The 25,200-nt window shown below is 47.7% G+C and overlaps 2 protein-coding genes across 45 annotated transcripts in view; both read left to right on the forward strand.

Moving 5' to 3' along the window:
• The window catches only part of SORBS1 (sorbin and SH3 domain containing 1), a 109,882-nt gene extending 99,767 nt beyond the window's left edge, over positions 1–10,115 (forward strand). For 16 of the 41 annotated variants that reach the window (XM_084526745.1, XM_084526719.1, XM_084526707.1 and 13 more), the window contains 5 exons: positions 731–847; positions 5,384–5,443; positions 6,067–6,257; positions 7,049–7,161; positions 7,976–10,115. In XM_084526745.1, coding sequence (XP_084382871.1) covers positions 731–847; positions 5,384–5,443; positions 6,067–6,257; positions 7,049–7,161; positions 7,976–8,043 — 549 coding nt within the window. In that variant the 3' untranslated portion in view covers positions 8,044–10,115. The remainder of the gene's footprint in view (positions 1–730; positions 848–5,383; positions 5,444–6,066; positions 6,258–7,048; positions 7,162–7,975) is intronic. The other 25 variants (XM_084526725.1, XM_084526726.1, XM_084526738.1 and 22 more) reach the window with 4 other exon arrangements.
• A 1,259-nt stretch (positions 10,116–11,374) lies between these two features.
• Positions 11,375–25,200, forward strand: part of PDLIM1 (PDZ and LIM domain 1) — a 40,515-nt gene continuing 26,689 nt past the window's right edge. For 3 of the 4 annotated variants that reach the window (XM_084526762.1, XM_084526764.1, XM_084526765.1), the window contains exons 1-2: positions 11,399–11,570; positions 21,473–21,624. In XM_084526762.1, the coding sequence (XP_084382888.1) occupies positions 11,475–11,570; positions 21,473–21,624 (248 nt within the window). In that variant the 5' untranslated portion in view covers positions 11,399–11,474. Of the gene's footprint in view, positions 11,571–21,472; positions 21,625–25,200 lie in introns of all 4 variants that reach the window. The other variant, XM_084526763.1, reaches the window with a different exon arrangement.

A 25,200-nucleotide genomic window follows, 5' to 3' on the forward strand; every position in this document is an offset into this window, starting at 1 on the left:
TCTTATCTGTGCTTTGAGTGGAATTTATTAATTTTGCATACCCAAAATGCTGTGACGTAGTCCAGCCCCAAATGCGAATTAGACCAAGTGTTACTTTCCCCCAAGAGTATTTAGGTATGTTACAAGAGGGAACACAGGGGAACCCTCTAGTGGTTTCTACATCTTCTGCCCGCAGTCTTCTGCCTTACTTTGCAGCCCTCAGTTGGCTTGGTGTCCATTGTGGGCTACAGCCAGCCAAAATACATGACAGCATCCTCATGCTACCTTGTACAGGAGTGGGAGTTTTGAGAGCTCAACATCATAGCGTTATAAGTAGCTTCTTGAATGCAATGTGATAGCCTCCTTGGCATGCCCTATCTAGCCGATGTTAAATAATGAAGGACTGTGGTTTCTAAGATGACACATTTCACACTGGGAAATCTTAGGACAAATGGCGTGATTTCTGCTTGAATCATAACCAGAAGCATATTGAAAGCTGTGTAAAATCTATGCTGTTTACCATCTGGATGTATTTTTAGCAGCATTTTCTACAGGTGTAACTTGCATGTTCAAAACAGAATGAGGTGGTGAGTTCAGACAAACCAGCTAGGAAACTGCACCTGCCCTTGCATGGAGTTCAGTTTGCTGTGTGTGCATCAAATTTTACTGCATAGCAAATGCTCTTATCACTAGGAGTGATTGTGATAAGAGTGCGTGTGCCAAGCTGACCAAATTTTCTTTTCTTCAAAAGACTGCAGACTCAAAAGCATTCTCTTCATCTGCTCCTCTCTCTTCCTCTGCCCTCTCTTCCTCTACTGTCACAACACAGCCACCTCCCAGACTTACACGCAGAGTCAATAAGCCACAGGTAATCATCTTTGCTGATTACTCTTCCATTACCTAGAGTTGTTTCCATGCCACGACATTGTTTTGTCATATGTTTATCCATTCACTGATTCGACAGGTGAGATATTTCTCCTGCCATTTAAGTAAGCATTTTCATTTAAAAAATAAAATAAAATAAAATAATTTTAAACAGTTTCCAGGGTGTGCAGAAGGACAGGTATGAGCAAAATCTTCAGCTGGTGCAAACCCGCATAGCTTTGCAAGTCAATGGGTTTCTGCCAGTTTGCACCAGCTGAGGATCTGATTTTCTGTTCCTTCAAAGGATTAACTCAGGACCTTTCAGTTCTTCAGCTGTTGATAGGTTCTGACCTTGCATTCCTACAGCTTGATTTCATTGCAAAGCGGTATCGGTGCTTTGTTAGCAGGAACAGTATAATGTAAGGTACTTTGATTCAGCTTTTGTTTAACCACCTGAGATCAGGATTCAGGGCTTGAGTGTCTCAGAGCTGGGATGAGGCACGCTCAGGTTGGTATCAGCTGTGCTGGGGACCTGTCCCAGCCTCTCAGGTAGGATAGCTGTAGTTCAGAGGTTCTCAGCTCAGCTGCTGAGAGCTACAGTCATCTTTAAAGAGGGGCACAGAAGTGTCTGTGTGCAGTAACCAGCTCGACCTCAGCACTGTGTGGTGGCTCTTCCCGGCTTCAGGAAGGAGCAATGCTTCTGGTGACTCCTCAGTCCTTCCAGGCAGCTCCCACACGGTGGCGATGTTTGAAACAAAATGCTCAGAATCAGCAAAAAATGGACTGAGGTTGGAGCAGCGGGTTTGGGGGCAGCACTCGTGGCTTGGTCAGTGAATCAAGCAGTTGCTCACACAGAATGAGTGTGGGAAAGAGTTGCCAATTATACTTATTTTCTTGATTGCTTTCTGAGAGAGAGATCCAGTTTTAACCCTGAAGTTTCCCTGTGTCCTTTACTCACCTCATTTCCCATGCTGACTAGCGTGCACTTCTATTTTGGGTGTTACACCTGTATGTAACAGGACTCTGTTGCCTTTTTTTTGAGTTGAAGTCAAGCCAAAATTTATGTTATGTGCCTTGACAATCGGCCCATTGTCAGTGTCAAGTTAAAATTGTTTGACAGTCAGTAGTCTTGGCCTCCTTTCTAGCTCTGAGCCTACAGCTATTTAGGGAGCAGGAGTGGGATTTATATGTGGAAATGACTTTCCCATCACCTGCATGGCCCATACAGAGGCTGATACCTTCAGCAGAACTGCTGCTAATCCCCTGGGGGCCTTCTTAAAGGTCTGTTGTCTTTTCATTGATTGTAATCAAATGAGAAGAGCATTTAGTAGACATGGAAACGAGACATTGCAGACATTGGGAGGGCAGGGCTGTGTCCTCACGAGCAGCTGGATGAGGGTCCTGGCTTTGCCCTGGCAGTGTGAGGAGTCTCAGTCTGGGGACAGCCTGCTCCTTTCTGCTTGTGCAGAGGCAGGCAGAGAGGTGAGTAATTTCACTCACTTTGTGCTGGCAAAAAGGAGAGGAGTGGGCAGAACAGGCCTGCTCGGGCATCAGCACAGACCAGCTATGCTGCGTTCATTACTTAGCACTGCCTCCGTGGTAAGCTTTTACCCCCACCCAGTGGTTTGCTGCTGCTGCACTGGTCCAGCACCACAAGGCTGGTTAGCCAAGCCACAGCTGCACGTCCTGCAGCAGGCACTAGTACCTCACACCCACAGGAGATTCATTTTTCTGCTGTAGACACAGCCTTTAGCTCCTGCTCCTGGGGCCAGGGAGTATTTGCGTTAACTCTGATAGCCTTTAGGTCAGGCTGCTGTGCACTGCAGCTTTTTCAGCATCCTTTGTGAGAGCTCTTGGGCCAGCTTTCCCCTCACTCCCACCGGAGCTGGGGTTTGACATGCGCAGCAGTTTTCCTGAGCAGTCCTCCCTGCTCATGGTTCTCTGTCCACATGCAGGAACGTTGCTGCTGCTGTGTGCCTGTCTCTGAGGGATGCCAATTTGTCTGCCTTCGTCCGTCTGTCTTGTTGGTCTGTTCTGCTTAGCTTTCTTTGCTCATGTGGTCCTTTTAACTCCCACCAGAAAAGGATTGGAAGACAACACATAAACAAGAGCTACAACAGGTAGACACCCCCCTGATGACCCTTGATTCTGCTAGGAGTGTGGTGAAAGCACTATTGAGTACCCCCAGGATCTTTCTTCCTAACAGTAAACACCTGCCTGGGGACTCCTGTAGGCTCTTAACATGAAACATCTTTCTGGTATTCCCACAAACCTGTGATGCTCCTTAGATCCATTCTCAGACCCCATATGAGATGGAAACAGTGGCCAGCTGTGCTTCAGAACCGACTGTCTTGCATATTTGTGTAGTCTGGAGACAGAGACACTTAAGCATCTGCTTAGTCTTAACAAAGCACTTAATGTGACTGAGAGGGTAGCACTTGGGTTGTCCTGATGGTTCGCGAATTCTTTGTCACTTGTAGGGCCCTCAGTTTAACTGCAGCAGCTGCAGGACTGGATCAGCTTTTTGGGGGAACCTCTGTGTTTTGTGCTTCCAAGGTACCAGGAAAGGGAACGTGGCCAAGTTTCTGATGTTTGTAGGCTGTGTCTGCTGGTATTACAGATATAAGACAGTACCATGGAGCACTCAGAAGTAGCGCTAATTTTTTAGCTCTCAAATAACTAATTTAATTCAGAGTTATTAATGCTTTTTAGAGAAAAGCTGGCCAGGGAGGTCACAAATAATCAGTGAGAAATGGACCATGCGGTCTTAAGGAGCTCATGGAGCAATTCCAGCTGTCAATGTATTAGTAAGGAGCAAGGAAGCACTTTCTTGAATTTTAAAAAATCGTTCTTACAGCTGTCTCTCACCTCAGACTGGAAATTGGTTTTCCCAGCCACTTTACCACCTGGGTTAGTCTGATCACATCAGATTTGATGCACTATATTCAGTTGCTCTGCACAACATTAATTTTAAACTTCCAATTATTCTGTTAACCTTTCAGGGCTGATGACAGACAGGCAGAAATGACTTCCAGAAATTCTGTCATTATTTCAGGCTTTGAAGACAAATTCCACTGCAATTATCCCATCCCAATGACATTTTATTTTCTCTCTACAGAAATATGCACAGTAATAGGACATTGTGTCTTAGGGCAGTGATCCCAGATCCCAGCCCCAGGCAGCACAGCTGATTAAGGGGGTGTTGTTGTGGGGTTGGGTTGGCTCGGACTGGGTCACAGTCCTTGAGAAAACAGACAGCTCTGTGTTGGAACCATGCCCATTGTATTAGAGGTCCGAGATGTGGTTCAGAGGAGCTCTGAGAACGGGAAGTAGGCAGGGATGAGCTCATCACCCTACACTTATCCAAACTCCTTGAGCATGCTTGTGCTGAAGGTGTCACAAAACATCTTTATCCTCTGCTTCTGCTCAGTGTCAGGATGCCATGAGAAAGCAAGCCTTTCCCTAAGACTGCGGTGCAGCCACAACTTTGAGAGCACAGGATGACAGAAGGGCACTGTTGAAGTGAAGAGGAGGAGGGAAAGCATAAATTTGAGGCATTTGGGTGAAATATTATATTGAGTGATCACAGAGGAAGGCAATGTTCTGTATCTTATCTGGTCTGGTTTGCTAATCGGTACTGCACAGATCGTTAGAACTGCAGTAGTTCAGGCATCCCATTGACTAGAGCACACGCACAGCATTCCCCTTGCTTTCAGTAGGTGTTCGAATCTACAAAAGCATGCAAAACTAGGCTCTGGATATCTGTGTGGCTGCCTCAGTGACAGTCCCCTTCCCCATAAAACCTCCACCCCCTTAAAGCCTGGTTTTCCTTGCTGTGCCCTAGGACATGTGAGCTCCTGTGAAGAGGTGTGGCTGGGGAGGAAGGCAGAGTCAAAGGTGGTGGTGTTTGGAGCTGAGTTTTCACTCAAGGCCTCCTCTGACCTGGAGCTCTGCCTTGTTTGGGGGATTAACAGAGCAGTTTGCATCTTCACGTGGTACAAGCTAGAGTGATGTTGGTGATGGGGCTATGCTACATTGTGCCTTTTGAGGACCTGAACTGGTCTTTTTTTTTTTTTTTTTTTTTTTTTTTAAGAAGCAAGCAAGTTCTCTCCTGTGTCAAAGTCACTGAGGATTTTTCTAAAACCAGCAGCAGATTCCTCTCAGCAAGTTTGATGCACTCAATCACGTGCTTCTGTCCTTGTTTTTCACCCCTACAGGAATGCAACATGATGCTGTGTATCATTTCTGGTTGTAGCTGTGTCCATAATCTTCCAGCTCATCCTCTGAGTCCCTGCTCTAAGCTTCTGTTTCGCTGTCACCTTCCTCTTTGCAGCATCCTGTGTGCTGCATTGCTGTAGCCCTAATGTCTTGTTTAAATGAAAGACCTTGTTGTCCAAAAAGAGTGGTGTTGGGGTGGGGAGGGGAGGAGTTGTTCTTTTTCTTTTGTTGTCTGCACACCATTTATTTATTTATTTTTAATTCTGACCAGTATGACATCTGCTAAAATGTCTTCCTTATCATTTGCTTGGTGATCACACAGCCTTCCCACCATTCATTGAGAGCTGGACCAGATCTCACAGAGTCTGAAAAGAGCTATGTGGTAAGGCCACTGTTTAAATCAGATGTGTAGTCCTAGCCTCTCTTCACCCAGGCAGAAACATCTCAGTAGAGTATAATATGCCAGCACCATTTTTAGCTGCAAAGTAGGTACATTTTTATCTATTTACGTTGTCTTGTTTGCAACGGAAGTGGGGAATTTAGCACTTAGAAAAACTGCCATATTCAACAAGAAGTTGGGCTAATTGTGCTGCCAATCCCTGGATATAAGCTAAATGAAGCCAAATGCATGAATGGAGCAGCCCACCTTGTGGTCTTGAACTGACTTCATAGCATTTTTAATGATGCCACTGCAGAACTAATTGCAACCTCTTATGCTGCTGCTTTTTAAAATATATGTATATGTATTTGTGACAAATCTTCAAACTAAATGCCAAATTCTTCTGTATCTTGCCTGTTTTTCCATGCTTACACCTGGATCCCTTCTGCACTCCACTACCTGGATGTTTACCTGGATCTACAACTTTTTTCTTTTTTTTTTTTTTTAACTGGACTTATGTACTGCATCTGGAATGTCCCATCTCTTCCTGTCTATATTTTCCCCTCCCTCCCCCCTGTTGACTGTTCTTTGGGTGTTCTTGGATGTCAATGCTGCCTACCACGCAGGAAGCTGTTTGCAATGAGATCATAAACATTGCAGAAAAGTCTGTTCATTACTGCAGTACTATTTCTCAGCCTCTTGACTCTCGCCACAAGGTGACCTCTAATGACAATAAACCATCTCTCATCATTTCTCAGCAACCTCAAGCACAGCAGCAAGGAGCCAGCCCTGACAGAAGTCATACACCACGAGACATGTAAGTCCTTTTGGCTCCTGTCTCTTCCAGGAGCCTTGTCTCTTACTGGTGGTGAAGATGGGGTGGTGTGAAAGCTTCAGCATCTCAGGGGTTACATTTAAATAATGGGAAAGTGACAGCTTTTTTTTGAAGAACAAAAATAGCCACATGATCATAGTGAGAATTCTAAAACTGGGACCTTTTTGTCTGTATACCACCTGAAGCAATGACCTCATGATCCAAGACTGGGTCACCTTTGGGCTCTTGATTCATGCTGCTTACAGAGGCGCTCTCACTGCCTTTGTATCTGAAGCTGGAGGTGAATTACCATCCACTAGCTACACCTGGCTCATACGGCATGAATCATTATGTTCATCCCTTTACTTAGCTTCTCACAGCACAGTGAGCAGTCCCAACACCAGCCACCTCATGCATTGTTGGCTAGGTCCAGGGGAAAGTATTTGGTTTAATGATCTGAGAGACCGAGGCTGAGATCTTCAGTGGTCTCTGTTGGGTTTAAACCTGAAGCTGCCATTAATCTCAATGGTGTGTTTCGCTGTCGGTTTTGAGAGAAGTAACCTGCACTGTGCACTGGTGACTGAAGTTCACTGACAATTGGCTCCTAAAATGAGTCTTTACTTCCCCCAGCCTCCTTTCAATTCTCCTGTGAGAATTGAAAGTCTCACATCAGCTTTGTTTTCACTCCCCACAGCCAGGGGACCCATGCATCCACCAAATTTGCCCAGAAATTTCTTAACAAAAGGATGTCAGAAAAATCCAACAGCTAATGTGTGCTATTTTTCTGGTTTCAGAGTTAGCTACCAAGCCCTCTACAGCTACACTCCTCAGAACGATGATGAGCTGGAACTGAGGGATGGTGATATTGTCGATGTCATGGAGAAATGTGATGATGGCTGGTTTGTGGGTGAGTGTGACACTTGGCAGGCAGCAGGGCTCTTTGAGATGCAGATGAGCGATTTTGCAGAGCATCTAGAAGATGCTTTCATCTGAAGAATCAAAAGAGGGTGAAAAAAATCAACTCAACTTTTTTGGTGGTTTCTCATTTTTTCACACCAAGAACGTTAAAATTAGGCTGCAGGGTGATGGAACTTTGTTTTCTTTGCTAGCTGTCTAGATTTTCCTTTTTGTACCTTTGATTTCCCTTTTCCTCCTGATCCTCCTTGCTCACACAGATAGCAGAGCAGCAGAGGGAACCAAGGAAAGCTGGATTTCTGTATCTTTTCCAAAGCTGAGGGAGCTATGATGAGTTACAGAAAGTGGCAAGTAGGGGACAAAGGGAACATTTGTACGGGAGTTGCAGTCCCTGGAAACCCAGCCTCCTTTGTAGATGTGTATTTAGCAAAATCTAACCCTGTATCTTCAAATAGTCAAGTCTGGACAGTGCTATCTGTCTCAGCAGTGCAAATCTAGGCTCATCCTTGGTTGTTGAGGAAGATTAGCTCATTTGAACTGGTAGGAGTTTGGCTCCTAGACTATAGGCCCAGAAGCTTTCACCAGCACCCTATCCATTGTTAAAAGGAAAGATCAAAGATGATGATTAGCAGAACTAGTTCTGATCTCTTCTATACCAAAACGCTCTTTGGCCCAGACTCCTATTTATTTTTAGAAAGCAATGCCTGGAAGCAGAAAGGGCTGCCCTCTCAACCTTGTTAAACCCCTAAATCTTCCTTGCATGGCTCTGTCTTACTCTGGCTTCCGTGTGTTTTATTTTGCTACAGGTACGTCCAGGAGAACAAGGCAATTCGGCACCTTCCCAGGCAACTACGTGAAGCTTCTGTACCTGTAAAGTAACAGCGATCCCACAGTGACAAAGATGGGGTTGTTTTCCAGGTGGTGTTTTTAATCAGCAATGAAAGAGACAATTTATGAATGTAATAGACAGGAGACAAAGTGTTAGGAGGATGTGGTTATGTGGTACAGTATTGAGTTGAATGTGCAGCCCTGCTTCCACTGATTCAGGGTATGATTTGTTTGCTGAAGAAGAGACAGTTTCTAGTTTACAGTGCTGCCTTTGTGTATTCTTCTCCCCTCCCCAGCAAGAGTTCTGGTGATAATCTTAATTTGTATGGAGTACTTTACCTCTGAGAAGGCTTCAGGGAAGCAAATGGTATAGGTTTTGTTTGTGTGTTGAGAAATGATAGTGCTTTTGGAAAGTACGCAGCCTTGCAGCTGCTCCCTTTCACTGGCAAGGTTCAGGAAGGCCAGGCTTTCTGCCTTGCTGGAGACTTACTCTGCTCTGCCTTCCATTTCCACAGAAAACCTTTCCTTCATGTCATGCACCTTAAGACCCAGCACAGGCAGAGGATAGTTGGTATGGTTTAACTGCGGAGCTCTGTGTGGAAAAGGAGTTTGGGACTGGTATTTAATCCAGAGAGGTCAGCCAAAACATACTGCAAATGCGCAAAAAGCCCAAACCCCTTCATATACGTAACATATTACCTACTTCTGCAGGGTTTTTTCTTTTGTGCAGGGTGTGTGTGTGCGAGTGTATTGTGTGCATCAAAACAAACCTTTTTTAAAGAGAAATCAGCCTGTTTTTGAAATTTATCTGCACAAAGACTAGAACCAATAAAGAAAACGTCAGTGAGAGCAAATCCTGCTTCTGAGTCCTATGGCTGGTCACTTTCTCAGCTTCTCCTGTCCTGTTGGTAGCCCTAGAGGATTTGAAGCATGCTCTTTGGGATGAAGACTTTGCTTTTTTCCTGGCATTAAATCTTAGTGGCGTTGATAAATCTGAGCAACGTGTCCTTGAGGGTGCCTTTTTTTGGGGGTGGGGGTGGGAGGGAGGTGGTTGACAATGTTGATGCTAGATCTCTGATAAATACACGCATTTTGGCCACCTCTTAGTCAGACAAAAAAGTCTAATCCATTTGGAAAGCTGTGTTTCCAACGGTTATTACCAGTTACAGAGATTTGTATTTCCTTGAGAAAAAAAAAACATGGCTTGCCTGTGTGCTTGCCTGTAAACCCACTAAGAATACTCTTTTGATAGACATTTTGTTATTAAGAAAAAGCATAAACAAAACCAGTTCTCTCAGACTCTGCTTCCTACAGTTACCATACAAATAGCAAAGAGTTAGATTGCTATTTTGTCATAAGCCGTATTTAATAATATAAAATGCCTATTTTTATGCTGATGCTTTTATACAGATTTATTAAGAATAACTACAACTAACTGTTAGCACGACTTGCAATATGTTTTGATAAATTAGCCATGCTCCTGGGTTTAAAATCAAGTAGGCTTGTCTTCCGCCTAGGTCAGCGGAAGAGAAGACTCGGTGTCTCAGAAGTTTGACTGTAAATATGTATATTTAACTTTGTACAGACAATGTACTTACCTTGTATAGAAAAATAATTTAAACACATTGAGTGAAGGGAGGAAAAGAAAGGCAGTTGTGAAAGGTTGGGATTTTTTCCACTTTTATTTAAATGATGGAATTCCATGTGTGTTCACATAGAGTTTTAGCACAAAATATCCACTATGAAAAGGTTTCAAATATGACACAAAGTACCACTGTTTTGTTTTTTTCTACAGGAGATATCATTAATCCTTCATCTTATTTATGGGTTTGTTTTTCCGCTTTGGGTTTGTCCTCCAGTTATTTGCAGCAATATTTAGACCTGTTGTTAAGATTGGATAACACCAAATTAATCTATCCAGCAAGTTAACACGATGATACTGACTGTATATAACCTACTCATGTAAAGGTTTATTTTCTGTTCTTGCTCTTGCCATTTTAAGTTGCGCACACACACGCGCGCACACACACACACCCCACAACTTATTTTTGTGTTGATTTTTGTTTCTTATTGCAGTGGATTACTATTTGATGATTAATAAATGGAAGTATTGAATTACTACTGTGTTTCTTGTACAGATTATTAAATAAAGCCTATTCCTGCTGTTCCTGTAGCAATGCACTTTTGTAACAAAGCCCCCCTGTGGGGCTGTGGCCATACTGAGTGGTAGATGCCTGCCTCGGGTCTTCCCTAGCATCCTGCACCTCCACATCCTGCTTTTCTTAATGATTAAGAAAATTAGGTCTAGAAATGCTGATGGGAAGGCTACGTCTTTAACATGCATCTGCCACCTGAGGCAGGCTCTTGCTCCAGGGTCCTGCACCTGGTCACCAATGTCCTGGTTCAGTGGCTGCTTTGATACTTTTCTGTGCCACTTGTAGAGCATCTTGTGATTTCATACTTAATAAAAGGTGCTTTTAAACCTCACCCTTGGCTTTGTACCTGAGCAGTCCTGCCAGACCCTGCTCTTCGGTGTCAGCAGCACTGCAGGCAGGGGCTGGGGGCTGCGAGCCTTGGGCAGCAGGCCCGCTCCTCAGCTGGCTGCTCCTCCATGTCCGAGCCTTACCCCCTGCACTTATAGTAGCTCCAGCTAGATCAGCCCATTAATTATGTGTACAGCTCATAGGAAAGCTTTTAACTTTAATTAAAGTGCTGGAGGTTGTGGCTTCCCTGCTGAATGAACTGAGTGATTAAATGAACGATGAATTGAATCATGCTGCGCCGGATCCCTGCTGGAGGTGGTGCACCTACGTAGATGTGTACGTGATGTTGCACGTGGTGCGGTGGGCGGCAGTAAGCTGAGGGCAATACCTGACGTCTGTAAGGGGGGGATTGATCGTGATCACTGGATAATTAATCCTAGCAAGTGCCTCAGCCTCACTTGCTGACCTGTATGAAGAATTCCTTCTTTTGTTGGTGATGCCACCCGTAAGGGTACTGGGAAAAAATAAATAAAAGCAACATCCTGCCTAAAGCAGGGGCTAATCAGATCTAAACTAGTGAACGCGTAATCCCCTTGCCAGGCTCCACTCGCACTCAGCAGCTCCCAGAGGCGCGTCCCTCCCTTTGGGAAACCGCAAAACTCATCTCCCCGGCCACCATTAGGTTTCAGAGTTAACACGGCAGCTCCCCGAGGCGGGACGAGCCCCGTTTGCCCCGGAGGGGCCGCACCGGGGCACTCTCGCCTGCGGCTGGGTCGTGCCGCCGGGTTTAGCTCCGGCACCAGCAGCTCCGCACCGCGGCCGCCGCTCCGCCTCCGGGGCCGGCCACGGCTCAGCCCTTCTCCTCCTGCCCGGGGCCGCGGGGCCGGGAGCCCGGGGCGGGCCGGGGCGGGCCGGGGGCGGGTCGAGCCGTGCCGAGCCGAGCCGAGCCGAGCCGTGCCGTGCCGGTGGTGCCGGGCTGTGCGGCGAGGTGCACATGGGGACGCTCCGCATCGTGCTGCAGGGCCCCGGGCCCTGGGGTTTCCGCCTGGTGGGCGGCCGGGACTTCGAGCAGCCCCTCACCATCTCTCGGGTAGGGCTCGGCGGGGCCGGGGCGGTGGCTGGGAGGGGGACAGGGGCTGCCCGGGACCCCTGGAGGCTGGCACGGCTCGGCTCGGGTCCGCGGGAGGCGAGCCGGGGCTGACAGGTGGCTGCCGGTGCCGAGATGGGGTTGGTCACACAGCCATGTGTCTGTGGGGGTCTTTTCCTTTTCTCTTCCGTTTTTCTATATATGATTTTGGACGATCTGGGAGAAATCCGCGGCAGCCGGTGCCCGTGCCGGTGAGCTGTCCCCGCTGCGGGACCGGCCGCTTCGGCTTGCCTTGTATAGCTACAGGAGGAGCCTTTGTTTACAGGAGCCGCATTGACCTCTGCAAGCCTCTCCCTGCTTCTGTTGCAAGCCCTTCTTACCACCACTTAAGGAAAAATTGGGAAATGACAGTGAAAAGTTTCACATCCAAACGGTTTCAGAGGTGTAACTTGACTTGCCTCTCTCTGCTCCAGACGGCAAAACTTGAGGGCTCCTTGTGGCTGCCCTGCTCCCACCTGCACCCCGCTGTCACCGCCTGCGGGTGCTCACGTCCTGTGGTGCTCTGGCAAAGAGCTGGGCCCTGCTCCGAGCTGCTTGCCACACACCCATGAAAAGTGGGGCCGAGTGTGCCCATCTCTTGGTGCTGGGGACAACGCACCCCAAGCCACCCGTTGCTTCACATGGGGTGCCCTGCTCAGCATCCCATCGGGGCTGCCCGTGGTTCTCCCTCTGATGTCATGGAAATGTCCAATACATCCCACTTCCCACGGCCCTTCCTCACCTGGGGCCATTGGGATTTGAAGGCAGTGCAGAACTGGGACCAGGCCACCGCATTCTGTGAATCCCTCTGAGGGTGGCAAAAACTTGAGATTTTTCTAAATGCCTCCTGTCCTGGGATCCCCTGCCACTGGTCCTGCTGCCGGGCTGCGGGATGGCAGCGCTGGCGAGGTCAGACCCACAGCGGGGGGGCCGTTATTAATTTTCCCTCTGTTCTCCTTCAATTGCAGTCATAACGCCACATTCCTGTAAAGCATTTGTTTGGGACATGAAAGTAGGTTTAGCGTAGGGGAAGTGATATTTAGTACATTGTTATGGTAATTGCTGCCATTTCCTTCCAGCGAGAGACTCAGGCAGCACTATGTCTGAAGTCCCACCTCGCTGCTCCTACCTCTTCTCCATGACTGTCTGTGCCAGTGCTCATGGTCGCATACCAAGGGATGTAGATCAGCAAAGCGGCAAAAATAACTGCCTCGTGAGAAATTGGTTGTGACCCTGGAGACTCAAATGTAGTAAAATAGCCTTTCTGGTTTTGGTGACGAAAACGCTGACAATTGGCAGCTCCTCTGACATTGTTAATTCACCCTCCAAGCCTTCAAACCATTAATCTTTCTTGTGGTTCACTCTGAAGGCTGCTGGGTTTCTCCCCTTGGCTTAGTGACAAAGCTGTCAGCAAGCTCCCCCCTTCACCATGTAAAAAAGGGTTGTGAGGGCTTCGGTCCCACCAAGGTGCGAGATGGGGGGGCAAGCTGAGGTGAACAGGAGGGAGGGGAGTGTGATGAGAGCATCGCCTGCAGCAGGGAGGGTGCGGCTCTCCCTCCCCAGCAGTATTATGTTTGCTCTGTGCTGCAGCACGTAAGTCGTGGGGCCGTGGTGCAGGCATGCCCAGAGGGTTGTGTCCATCTGCCCACGGGCTTGAGCTGGGTGTCTTACACCTCCCTGTGAACCAAGGTGCCTACGTTCAGCCTGTGTTGCCTGTCAGCAGCTCAGATTTGGCCTCTGCTGACCCTCAGGGTGAGCTGTTCAGCTGGTCTTGATATTTATGGCCCTCATCACCATTGTACCTCAGTGCCTTACCACTGGCTTTTATCTTCGCAACCTGTGACTGCTGCAAGGGGGGCTTATCCCAGTCCTGCTGGTGGGAGGCAGCACTGTTTGAGATGTAAACATGAATTGTTGGAGCCTGAAGCCTCAATCTCAGGGCCAAGTGGGGAGCAGCGGTGCCATGGGCATGGGAACCAACAGAGCAGCCAGGCCGTGAGCTCCCAGCTGGTAGTGGCTGTACGGCACCAATGTCCTGTTGTGTTTTACAAAAGTAGCTGATGAAAGATAACTGTATTTCCACAGCTGCTCTTGTCCTGTCTTTCATTGCTTCCCTAACTCTCTTTCCACTTGAACTGTGTGTTTGGCACTACCTCAGGCTCAAATACTTCAGGAGCATCTTCTGGTGCAAACACTCCTGGTTCCTAGGTTGGTTCCTAGGTTGTGTTGGACCAGTCTGCCCAGCAAGAGCCAAACGTGGGAATTTTCCAAGCGCTCCACGTGTGACTTTCTTGTGGATCTCCCATTTCTTTCAGAGGGATTTCTTCATAGAAATCTCTCATTTCTTCCTTTCTTCATAGGCATTCCTGGCTTACGTTTCTTTTAAAAAAATGTACGGTTATGGTGGACATTTTATTTCAATCTTTGCTCAGAACAAGCATTGTGTTGGTCAGTGTAATGAACCTGAGACCAAAGCCTGCAGGATTCGCTTGCAGGAGTAGGCAAGACCATTGTCTTTATCACCCTTTGAGTGATAGCAGCAGTGAGCCCATGGGGCAGAGCTTTTCCCAGCTCCTGCCCGAGCTGTGGACTGACATGTTACAGGATGGTGGTGATGGTGGGGCTGCCCTGTGCACAGGGTAGTTCCCTGTTAAATTCCTGTGAGACCAGCAGGGCTGGCAGAGGAAGCAAGCAGCTGCATAGTGAGACAGCTGATAAAGCTGCACAGATAACAGACCCCATCCCCCTCTGTCCTTCAGGTAATACGAGCTCTTTCCTGTTAGTTTGCATTTTATGTTGATAAACACTGGATTTCTGTTTGCACTTGATTATACACATGGAACTGTTCCACAAGCCCTGCTCGTGAACTAAATTTATATTTTGTACTAGTGGTGTGCTGATCTTTCATGGCTGATGCAAAATACAGGTAAAGGGGAGTTTTGATTTACACTTTGTCAGGCCAAGAATCCCCAGCCCCACTGAGGAGTGATGTCTGCCATAATCTGTGGCGCTGGCCAAAGCCAGAGCACCTCAGTATCCACATTTTGGTATGAAACTGAGCATTTTCTCATTGAAAGAGTGGTTTAAAGACAACCTAGTTCTGCAGATGTATTAAAGACCTGAACGCCCAACATTATGCATGTTGCTGATTTCAACAACAGTGACAGGAATTCATCCATGCTCGGTCTGATATTTCATCTACTTATGGTGTTTGAACATCTCTGGATGTATAGCATGTATAGAACTGGAAGGTAATCAGATGTTGGTTCCTTACACCCAGAGACGTGACTCAGTGCTAAAACCAGGCCCAATGGCCTGAAGTCAGACGCCGAACTAAGTGCCTGGGGTGTGAAGCTGTCGGGTTTGGCTTGGCACTGTCACACACACACACGAGGGGAGCGGCGCCAGCCCAAAACCTGCGTGAGGGGGTGTGAGTCGGATTACCTCATGGTATTGTGTATGTGTGTGGCAGGCAGTGACTCGCGAGATACCCGGGGCACCTAGGCTGCCAGGCGGGAGGAGACATGGCTGGCTGGGATTTTCAGGGGTGTGGGGAGGGGCGTGAAGCAGAACTACAGCAAAATGGCGGGCTGACATGGTACGTGGGGGTGATCTGCCCAGCGCATGCCTGAGCATTTGCTGTGCATGCCGGGGAAGAGCCGTCCCCCTGTCCTCTCCTCAGGCCGCATCATGTCTGACAGGCCTGCCCTGTGCAGAGGTGGCCCTGGTGGCTTTGGTGTGGGTGCTGCAGATGCAGATTTCAGTTGCCCCTCTGCTCCCCTCTTGCCTAGCGGCCTGAGTAGGAGCAGCCATGCCATGCTCAGCCCCATAGCGCTGCCTGCACAGCTCATGGTGCTGGAAACACCCCTGTCTTCTGTGCAGCATCCTGTGCTCTTAAAGGCAACCAGGCGCCAAGTCACTACCTGCCAAACCGAGCACCAAAACTTCCCTGCTCGCCTCCCTGCAGCTGCTGGGAGCTGATGGCTCCCAGCTCCCCCAGCCGTTTCCATTTTCACTTACACTTAGCACAGAAATGGATATCTGCCTGTTCCCATCCTGTTCTCCTGCCCCATGGGACTGCTGCATGCCCCACATCATGGCAGGGATGCTCGCCCTGTTGGGCCCTGGGGCACTCCTGGGCAGGGGTTGTAAAATGCTTTGGGTTTTAAGGGTGCTACGTCAAAATAATTGCAGCAAATGGATTTTTTAAATATTTTTTTTATTTTCAGTATAAACAGGGAAGGATTTTTTTTTTTCATTGTAAACACGGAAATTGAGAGAGGCCTAAACTGCATAAACAATTGATGCAGTTCTGGACCATGACACAGTATCTTAGATGGTTGCTGATTACACCACATCTTGTTTTATTTAGAGGATGAAATAAACCATCAGGAAAGGCTCAGCTGATGAGCAGCATTCTGTAATGTTTTGAGCCCTTGTAAGAAAACTTTATACTTCTGTGGTTGTGTTCTTTTTTTTTTTTTTTTTTTTTTTAAATACAGAGCACATTACAAAATGAGCTGTGGGAATGCGCAGCCTCCAGCATTACTCCTGTGCAATGCAGGGAGTCTGACCCACGTTTTGCATTGCCTTCCTGAGGTCAGCCCTCTCCACACTGTCTGATGCCTTCCCTTTTCTGTGTTGAGAATCCCCTGGGCGAGCCCTGGGCTGGGCAGTGTCTGACCGCAGCAGTGCACGGGGTGGTGGCAGCCTGGAAGAGCAATCTCCTGGAGCTGCTTTAAGGAACCAGCCCGTGGCCCCCCTCCCTTAAAAAGAGCAGGGGTGGGGAACGTGCCTGCCTGCATTTTCTCATAGCCTCTGATCTCTGCTGACCCAGCTGCATGCTTTTGCTGAGAGAAGCTGTGACTGCTTAGCATAATGCTCCGGTGCTGAGTACATTACTCATGGTAAAACAGCAGTGTGCGCGGGTGGGGAGGATTAAACAATGTCAGGGATGTCTCGTCACTGGTGGCCTTATAAGTATGTTGCTGCACGTCTGTTCTGTCCAGCAGGGACGCAGCTGGATTTTCCTCTCCAGCAGAGATAGGTGCTGTTAATCCAGATCTCTTCTCTCACTGTTGTTCTTAATTTTCTTGTTTTCTTATCTCTTCATCGCTTCTTGAGATGTGTGTCTAGGTGTGGAGTGATGGGTGGTGCCGGAGGCTGTAGGGTCTGTGAGAAACTGCAGAGGTTTGATGGAGTAAGCAAGCAGTGTGCCTGAATGGACAGGGAGAAGGGCAGAAAGGGCACTGAATTTCAGACCTGCCCATGTGTCTTGACTCACTCTGAGCTGCTTTATGCAGCATTTTGTTCATGCTTCTCACCCTTCCTCTCTCTTGTTTGCTGTGGGCAGCAGCTTTCCCTTAATAATCCCACTGCTGCTTCTCAGATCCTTGCCTGCAGAAGGAAAGGAGATGCTGTGTATCTCTGCAAACGGCTCACAAGGCTTGTTAGAGAGTATGTATGGAGTTAATTGCAGCAAAAGTAAAGTGTGGTTGTGTTTGGCTAGCTCTGGGACAGACAGAGGTTTTATAAAGAGGGCCTTGGAGCTGGGTAAGCAGCCAAATACGTCTCATTCCCTCTGCTAAATCAAAGCATTTTCTCTCCTAGTGTAAATGCTCTTTCCCAAAGATACTAGCTGAGGGATTAACATGTCACAGCCCAGACCTTTATTGGCTGCCTGGCCCCCAGTGCGAGGGAGTGACAGCAGGAAAACCACCTGGGAGTCTGAAACCTAGACTTTGCAAAATCCTCGTGGTGTTGGCAAGGTGGAGCCCAAAGCATGCGCACCAGGAAGGCAGAGTGGGGCAAGGTGGTGCCCATGGACACAAAATCTCACTTTATAGTATGACAAAAGAGGGTAGGTTTTTCTCCCAGCCATACCAACCCTGAATCTGAGGGACCACTTCAAAAAGAGGGGTACAAGCATACATTCATTACTTCAGTATAAATGCCATAATCAAGCCCATGGACCATGGGGCTTCTTCTGTACTCTGGCAAATGAGTCTGAGCTGCTTCTTAGTTTTACGGAGCTGGTGTCAGGGGCCTGGTTGGATGGTCTGGTTGTAAGTGACTGGATTATTGCAGTAGTAGCCCAGGTTATGTGGGACAGGGAGATCTTGCCTGTCACATCTCCAGCCGCACACCCTCCCCACCTCCAGAGGTGGGTCTTTGGAGGGTGAAGTTGCTCCTGGCCCAGTTGCTGGAGGACTGCCCCTGCAAGCTGGGCCTGTTCCCATGTCACAACTGGCATTTTTTGAGGCAACTGCTTGACACGAGACAGCTTTGCTTGCATGGATGGACCCAGGCCAGGTACCTACACCAGCCAGCCAGCATCGTTGATATTTCCATGGGCAACACCTAAAAAACAGTTGAGCTCTGGGACCTATTTCAGGTACAATATCACGCAGTACTGCCAGCGTGTCTCAGCATTGTCTGCTCAACAGTGAAATGACCTAATGGCAAAGTCTTACACAATTGCACTGGAGCAAGCACTGGGAGGTAGGGCATGGCTTACTTCCAAAGGAAGCCTCAGGGCATGATGTTACAGGATGTGCAGAGCTTTATTCATCCCATGTAGTGTCCTGAGGGCCTGTGGTGCGGCACGTCCCCTCTGCCAGAGGCTGCCGGACCCAGTGCGGAAGCCAGCGGGGAGCAGTTTTGAAGGAGGCAGGAGGCTCAGCCTTTGCACAAGATGTAACTTGTGCAGTCATGCTTGCAGGTTTTGCTCCTCGCAGCATCTTTCAGCCCTCCTCGCCATCCCACGCAGAGGTGCAGCTGCATCCCATCGTGTGCGAGGTGGCTGTGCCACCATCCCCTCCGTTCTCCCAGGCTGCTGCTCTGATGTTGGTTGAGAAGGGAGAAGGGGGAGAGGCTGGTGCAGAGCTTTAGGTCTGAGAGGAGCAAAGCAGGGTCAGGCAGTGCAGCATCGATGCCCTTGTGCAGCTTGTGAGCCTGTAGGCTGTTCATTTTTGGAGTCCTTGTTGGGTTGTGCAAGCTGGCCAGTAGCTGCCAGTGCTCTGAGCACCCTGCCTGCAGCCACGCTGCCACGGCCCAGGGAGGGACACCACGCAAATAAAGGCAGAAAAAGGTCCTTGTTTAATAACTGCTAGCTTTCTGCTATCTTGATGCTAACTGGCAGGTGAGCACCTCTCAAAAGCAGCACTGAGATGAGAACAGACTATGCTGCAAGGGGGGAGGGAGCATCATTAGTAGTTATTAATCATGCTAAAAGGCTGGGGGATGGGTTCCCTGCGGTGCTGAGCTCTTGTGTAGGCACGTTTGCTATGAGCAGTCCTGGCAGAGAGCATGAGCTGGATGTTGCAGGGAAATGGTTTGTGGAAGGTTACATTTCAGGGCAAGTTATTTCAAGAACTGGAGCTGGGTGTTTAAGCAAGTTTCCTTTTGGCAAGTTTGCTTATCTTCTTCATTACTGTGCATCCTTGTGGCTTCCCCTTAGGGGAGAGGTTTGCAGGGTACCTAATGGGTGTAATCACCAACTCTTATCTGATGGAGAACAGCACTCAAATTTCAAATTCCTCTGAAGTGGACACAGAAGAGGAACCACAAGCCCAGGCAAAGCACTGAGGTGTTTCTGCGGGTGCCACTCTTTCATTCTGGTGGTTTTTGGGGTTTCTCCAGGAGGCTTCAGTATCAGTGTCCAGCTCAGTTGCTCCTTGTCGTACAGGATCATTTCCAGCAGCCTGCCAAATGCTGCATAGGCTGTCAGTCTTTAAATACAAGCTATATGGCTGAGCCTCCAGCAGTGTGCCAGTGGTGGTGTTAATCCAGCGTTATTCTTGACCACTTAGCAGCCTTGTCTGATTGAAAATGAATCACGGTAATTGTGTGCTGAGCTCAGCGCTCTTCATGGGGTTGAGTAATGTGCCCCTCTCCTGTCTCGGGCAGTGGAGGAAATAAAGGCACTGAGAAGGGACGAGGTAAAGGCCCAGGGACAAGAGCAGGACCCACAATGTGTCTCCTACGAGCTCCCTCTGCTGTAATGGTGTCTTCAGGGATCTGTCCCACAGCTTCTCAAGCAGCAGCTCCCAAATCCCATGGGACTGGTGGCCACAGATTTTCTCTATCCACCTGGTGCCTTGTCTGGGCTTTCCGTTAGCACTTCCTCTGTTCACAGTCTGCTTACAGCATTACAAGCGGGGAGCAGGTAGACAGGCACTGTTCGTTGACCCCTCCGAAGGTCCTGGGGTTAATGTTGAGCACCTTAGCCAAGTTGGACATCCGTGATATGCATCTGTGTCCTTCCCTTTTCCATAAATTAATGACTTAGCAGAGAGGTGGAAAAAAAAAAAAAAAAAAAAGCATCTTGTCATCTTCCTTCTGGTTAGGGAAAATATCCCACTGCAGCTGTGAGGGGATGTGCTGAATAGCCTCGTTTTTGGCCCAGGGAAAGCAGTGATTGCAGCTAATGGGTGACACCTCTAGGAAGAGAACATTTCCCTAGGGGGAATGGTTTGCCATCCTGTCCCACGTTAGGAGCACTCTAAATCTTCTGAACAGTGTTTATTTATGCCTGACAGTCCTGCTGGGTTTGCTCAGCTGCTTTCCAGCATGCTGAAACCTAGCACGAATGCGTAGAAAGAATACCAGTTGCAACGGACTCATAAATGAGGTGTGTCCCAGCTGCAAGGCATGTTTTAGTTGGAGAAGGGTGGAAGCAGTCCACCCTTCTCATTTCCTCTGCCTGTTAAATAATTGATGAAAGCCCACATTAATCATGATGCCCCTCCCACAAAGTCATTAACACTGCACAAAATCTTACATAGCGATTGCAAAGCCACCAGCAAATGTGACATTCTTCACCTTCAACCCTGGCAATAATTTTTCCCCAAAGAGGTCTTGGTTGTTAAGAGGACACCTCTTTAGCAGAAATAGAGAAAAGTGAATAAGCTCTTCACTTGACTAGCTTGAAAATGACAAGTTTTAGCTGGGATCTTTTTTTTTTTTTTTCACAAGGAGTACCATACCGGTGTCATTGCTGCATCATGTCTTCTGTCTGGGATCTCAGCAGATTACCCTGAGCTCCTTCCCATCCCTCATTTCTCAGGCAGAGCACAGCAGCTCTTTAGCAGTGCCATAGTATATCTGGGAAGCAAACCAAGCATGAAGAGGAAAGGGAGGTGCAATATGGCAGAATGTATCAAGGTGAGGTCAGACTGGGAGGCTGGGGATCATGCTGCCATTTTTTTCAGATAGTACTGTCAGATTGTGCTTTAAAGATGAGGTTTGTGATGCCTTTCTGCCTCCCCTTCTGCTTGTTAGATCAAGCACTGCTTTGGAATTGATCACACTGTAGTCAGTGACTCTGCTCCACCTGCCCCTGGGCTGAACCAGCTTACTGAAGATGCAGTCCAAAATCTTGTGCCCAAACGTTTTTCCCAAGGAAGGAACCAAATGAGATTGTGATACAGATGAAGGTGTTTATGATTAGCATTGACTCAAATTCTCTCTCTCTTTTCTGGCATCTCTTTTCTTAGAGGCTTGGGCTACCTTGCTTTTCTCAGCACCCTCTGCTTTGGAGAGCACTTCTCTGTCCAGCAAAGAACAGAGTTGCTTCTTCTGTTGTTACTCTATTACAAAGCCAGTTGCTTTGAATGAAAATAAAATTTTTGCCATTTACCTGTCTCTTCCCTGCTAAATCTCTATCTGTGGGTGTCAAAACAGAATCCTGATCCTCATTTTAATAGAGTTGGTTATCTAAAAGACCTGTATCCATTAAGATTTCTGCTGAGATTTGCTTTCATTAGTTTTCACCTCCTTGTTTCCAGGTGCTGCAGCTGCTTTTCAGATGTCTCTTGGAAAGTGGCTCTCTGGACAGTCCATTCACTCATTTTGTCTTCTTGCAGGTGACTCCAGGTAGCAAAGCTGCAACAGCCAACTTGTGTATAGGCGACCAGATCATAGCCATCGATGGCGTGAACACAGATAACATGACGCACCTCGAGGCGCAGAACAAAATCAAGGGCTGCGCAGACGAGCTAACCCTGACAGTCAGCAGGTAGGTCGCCTGGCGAGACTGGGGACAGGGACTAGGAGGGAGGTGGAGTGGACAGTAGCTGTGTTTTGGTTTGACCTCTCTGGCTGGTTTGTTTAATTTGACCTCTTAGTGCTTTATCTGGCCAGGCACTGAATGGCAAGGGGGGACTGCATTTCAGCCTTTAATCCTAGTGCTGCTTGCATTTGCTGCACTTTGACCTTATGAAAACAAATTTCCCTGTGAGAAATCAGCTGATAATTTGTGGCAGAGTCTGTCAGCCTGCTCTGTGGCTCCTGACAGCAAGAACTCCAAGATAGGTCTCACAAAAACTTCACTCATAGCAGAGGAGGTGTGACCAGAGATGACCTTTCTTCCTGTTGCATGAATTTAGCAGTTAAAATACATGGCTGTGTGCTGTCCAAGCTATTAGTTATCTAGGTTTTGCCACTCACAGATTCAGAAAGATTGTGCATTTTGGAGTCTCTTGATCCAGCTTCTTAAAAGTACTGGGGCCTGGCATTTCAGGGGTACAGGAGATTTACCTGAATTGCAGCCACAGGTACCAGCTTCAAGGCAGGGGAAGCACAAAAGCATAAGTGATGCAGTAGCTCAGTTGCTGTGGCTCTCCTGTGATAAGGGAACTCTTTCTGTAGCTTGCACAGGGGCAGCAGTTCAGCAGGCATTTCCCAGTTCAGGAAGAAGTGATGGGCCTTGGCCAAAACAAGCCTGACAATTCATCGAGGGAGTTCACAGAGGGAAGACCCGAGCAGAGGAAGGCAGTGTGAATGGGTGGTGAGCATTACAGCAGCGTGTTAGCCCCAGCATTTCTCATGCTCACCCCTAGCTTGGCAGCCTGTGGTGTTCCTGTGAGGGAGTGCTTCTTCTCTGCCCACAAATATCCGGCTTCTAGATCTTAGCAAGCCAGTGCTGCCTGGTTCTGGCTGGGAGAGGGGAGAGGGGAGAGGGAGAGGGAGAGGGAGAGGGAGAGGGAGAGGGAGAGGGAGAGGGAGAGGGAGAGGGAGAGGGAGAGGGAGAGGGAGAGGGAGAGGGAGAGGGAGAGGGAGAGGGAGAGGGAGAGGGAGAGGGAGAGGGAGAGGGAGAGGGAGAGGAGGGCTCTTTGAGCCTGTGGGCAAGCTCACTCTTACCAGTCATGAGTCTGGAAAATGTGTTTGCAAATGTTCATTATCAAGTCGTTAGCTTTATAGCCACTCAATGCGTGTTTTTTCAGCCTTGGATGTGGAAGCTGCCCAGAGGGAGATTTCTGTGCAGCAGTGTAAAGCCATGCAGGAGCTTTGAGTTAAAACTCAAGACTGTCTTTAAATGTGGAAGCATGAAGAGTGTGGTAGACCCTGCTGCTTTACTGACCAGCAAGTACCAATGACAAAATGGCGAAGGAGAGTGTAAAGACTGCAAGGATGTGAAAAAAAACGTGATCTAACTACTCATCCACCCCAGGGTTTGATATTACTGCCCATTACTTGGTATGAAATCCATTTCAGGTAGTTCCAGGGAACTTTAAGTCTTTGGTCCTCATTCTTTGGGACTAAAATTCTGCTTAGGGAATCGCTTACTTGTTTGGAGATTTGATAGCTGCTAGAGATGTGTTTCTATCAGGAATATGATACTACAGGATGCTTTCTCAGAGGAGAAAGCTCTGCTTTAATGCAAAAAGACAGACATGTGCATCATGCTGTCCTTCCTGGTTGTTCTCTGTTGAGGATATTTTATCCCAAGCTCTGAGCTGTCCCCTTCTGGGCCCCTGTAACTGCATCTCTTTGTCCACCTGGCTTTGTAGGTAGTTGCGTATGAAAACAAAAGGATATCACTTGTGCTTCAACACTGCCAGCTCCTGGGTCAGGTCTCCATGCTCTGCAGTCGTGGCTTGTTAGCTGGTCCCTTGTGCCAAGCAGCCGTGCTGGCCAGGGCTCCAGGTCTGACGGCAGCAGCTCCACAGGCTGGGAGGCACTGCAGCTGGTGCTGCTGGTGTGCCCAGCTGTGCCGGGTTTCTGAAGAGAGAAATTTTCCAATCCTTTTTACTCATCATCATAGGGATGTCTTGTGAAAGCAGAAACCTTTATTGATTATTAATTTGATAGCTGATTAATTTTAAATGATTTCTTTGAGAGCTGGGTGTGCAAAATGCTGTCAGATCTGCATTTGGAGTGGCAGCAGGGACGGGCGAAGAGGGATTTTACAGACACAGGTTGGAGCTCACATTGGGAATTTTATTTCCACAAAGGGACACTACCATTGTGACAGTGAGGACATACCTTGTGAATGCTGAAAATGCAAGTGTTCAAGAGGAGATGGGATGAATTCATGCAAATAAAACCTGTAAAGGCTAGTATGTACCACAGTAGTATCTCTGTTGCAGAAAGCCCCTAAGCTGCAAAGACCTGAAGGCTGGGAGCATTTTGGGGAAGTACGGGGCTATGCTTGTCCTGTTCTTGTGCCTCTTCCCCAGGCCTAAACAAACCTTATGTGTACTCAGCATCTATGCAACCCTCTTTGCTTTTAATGGTAGCTGAGTGGTTAAAATGTCCTTATCTTTGGCTGCACTACTGATTATTTAAGAGAAATGTAAATGTAGAGAACCAAAAGGACTTAAACACTTCTGGTAAAGGAAATGCTGTTTGCACTGTGTACTTGATTGCAAATATCAACAGCATTCCAATGTTTCCTGTTTCGGTATTTTCCTTAACGATGGTAGCAGTCCAAAAATATTTCAGATCAGATTGTAGGCAGGAAATCTAGTCTAACACATGTCACTGTTAAAAATGGATTGAATTTCTAGCAGAAGAAAACATGCCTGGTCTGCTTTTTTCACCCAAAGGGGCAAATTTATTGGTGAAAATCTGTTTATTTCCTAGGATTTAGAACCAGCCACAAATTGTTTTCTCTGAATGTGCCTCTCTAAGTGGCACTGCCAGGTGCTTTGCTGCCTGACATGTGAACAGAACTGGAAAGGTCTGCTTTCTGCCTTGGAAGCAGTTGTTTTACAATATTGGCACACACGCCAAATTCCTGCTGGACTTTGTATCTCCAGCAGATTGCTGCTCTCTTCTCAGCCTGTTTGTTCCTTCGTTTTGCTTTTTATTTCAGGCTAGAGAGTCCTCTTAGAATCATAGTTCACAAAAAATGGAGGTAAAATTTCCATTATTGTCTTCATCAGTGTATGGTCAAGCTCTGCATGGTGGTTTTCTTTGGTACACATAGAAAGACCAACCTACAGCAGACTTTGCACTTCAGTTAATTCAGAACCACCCAGTTGCTAAAGCAAGAAATTTCACAGGCAGGGTTGTGAGCCTCTTGGCTTTGCAGAAAAAATGAAGTTTGGGTTCTTAAGTCTTTGGGAAGACTTCTTTTTTTTTTTTTTTTTTTTTTTTTTTCAGTGAGGGTGTGTACCTCAGCACTGACAGTCTAGGGTCAAGCAAAGTGTTGCCCTTGGCTGCCCCCCTCCCAAGCACACCACTGATTTTCCTTTGACAGAGGTAAGCAGCGACATGTCCAGCAGCCTGGAGAATGCTGTCAGCTTGCTTTGGAAGCTCAGTGAATTTGGGGAAATAAACTCACTTTGTTGAGAGAGGTCTCAAGACA

Source organism: Aythya ferina (assembly GCF_964211825.1).
Source record: "Aythya ferina genome assembly, chromosome: 7".
NCBI lineage: Eukaryota > Metazoa > Chordata > Aves > Anseriformes > Anatidae > Aythya > Aythya ferina.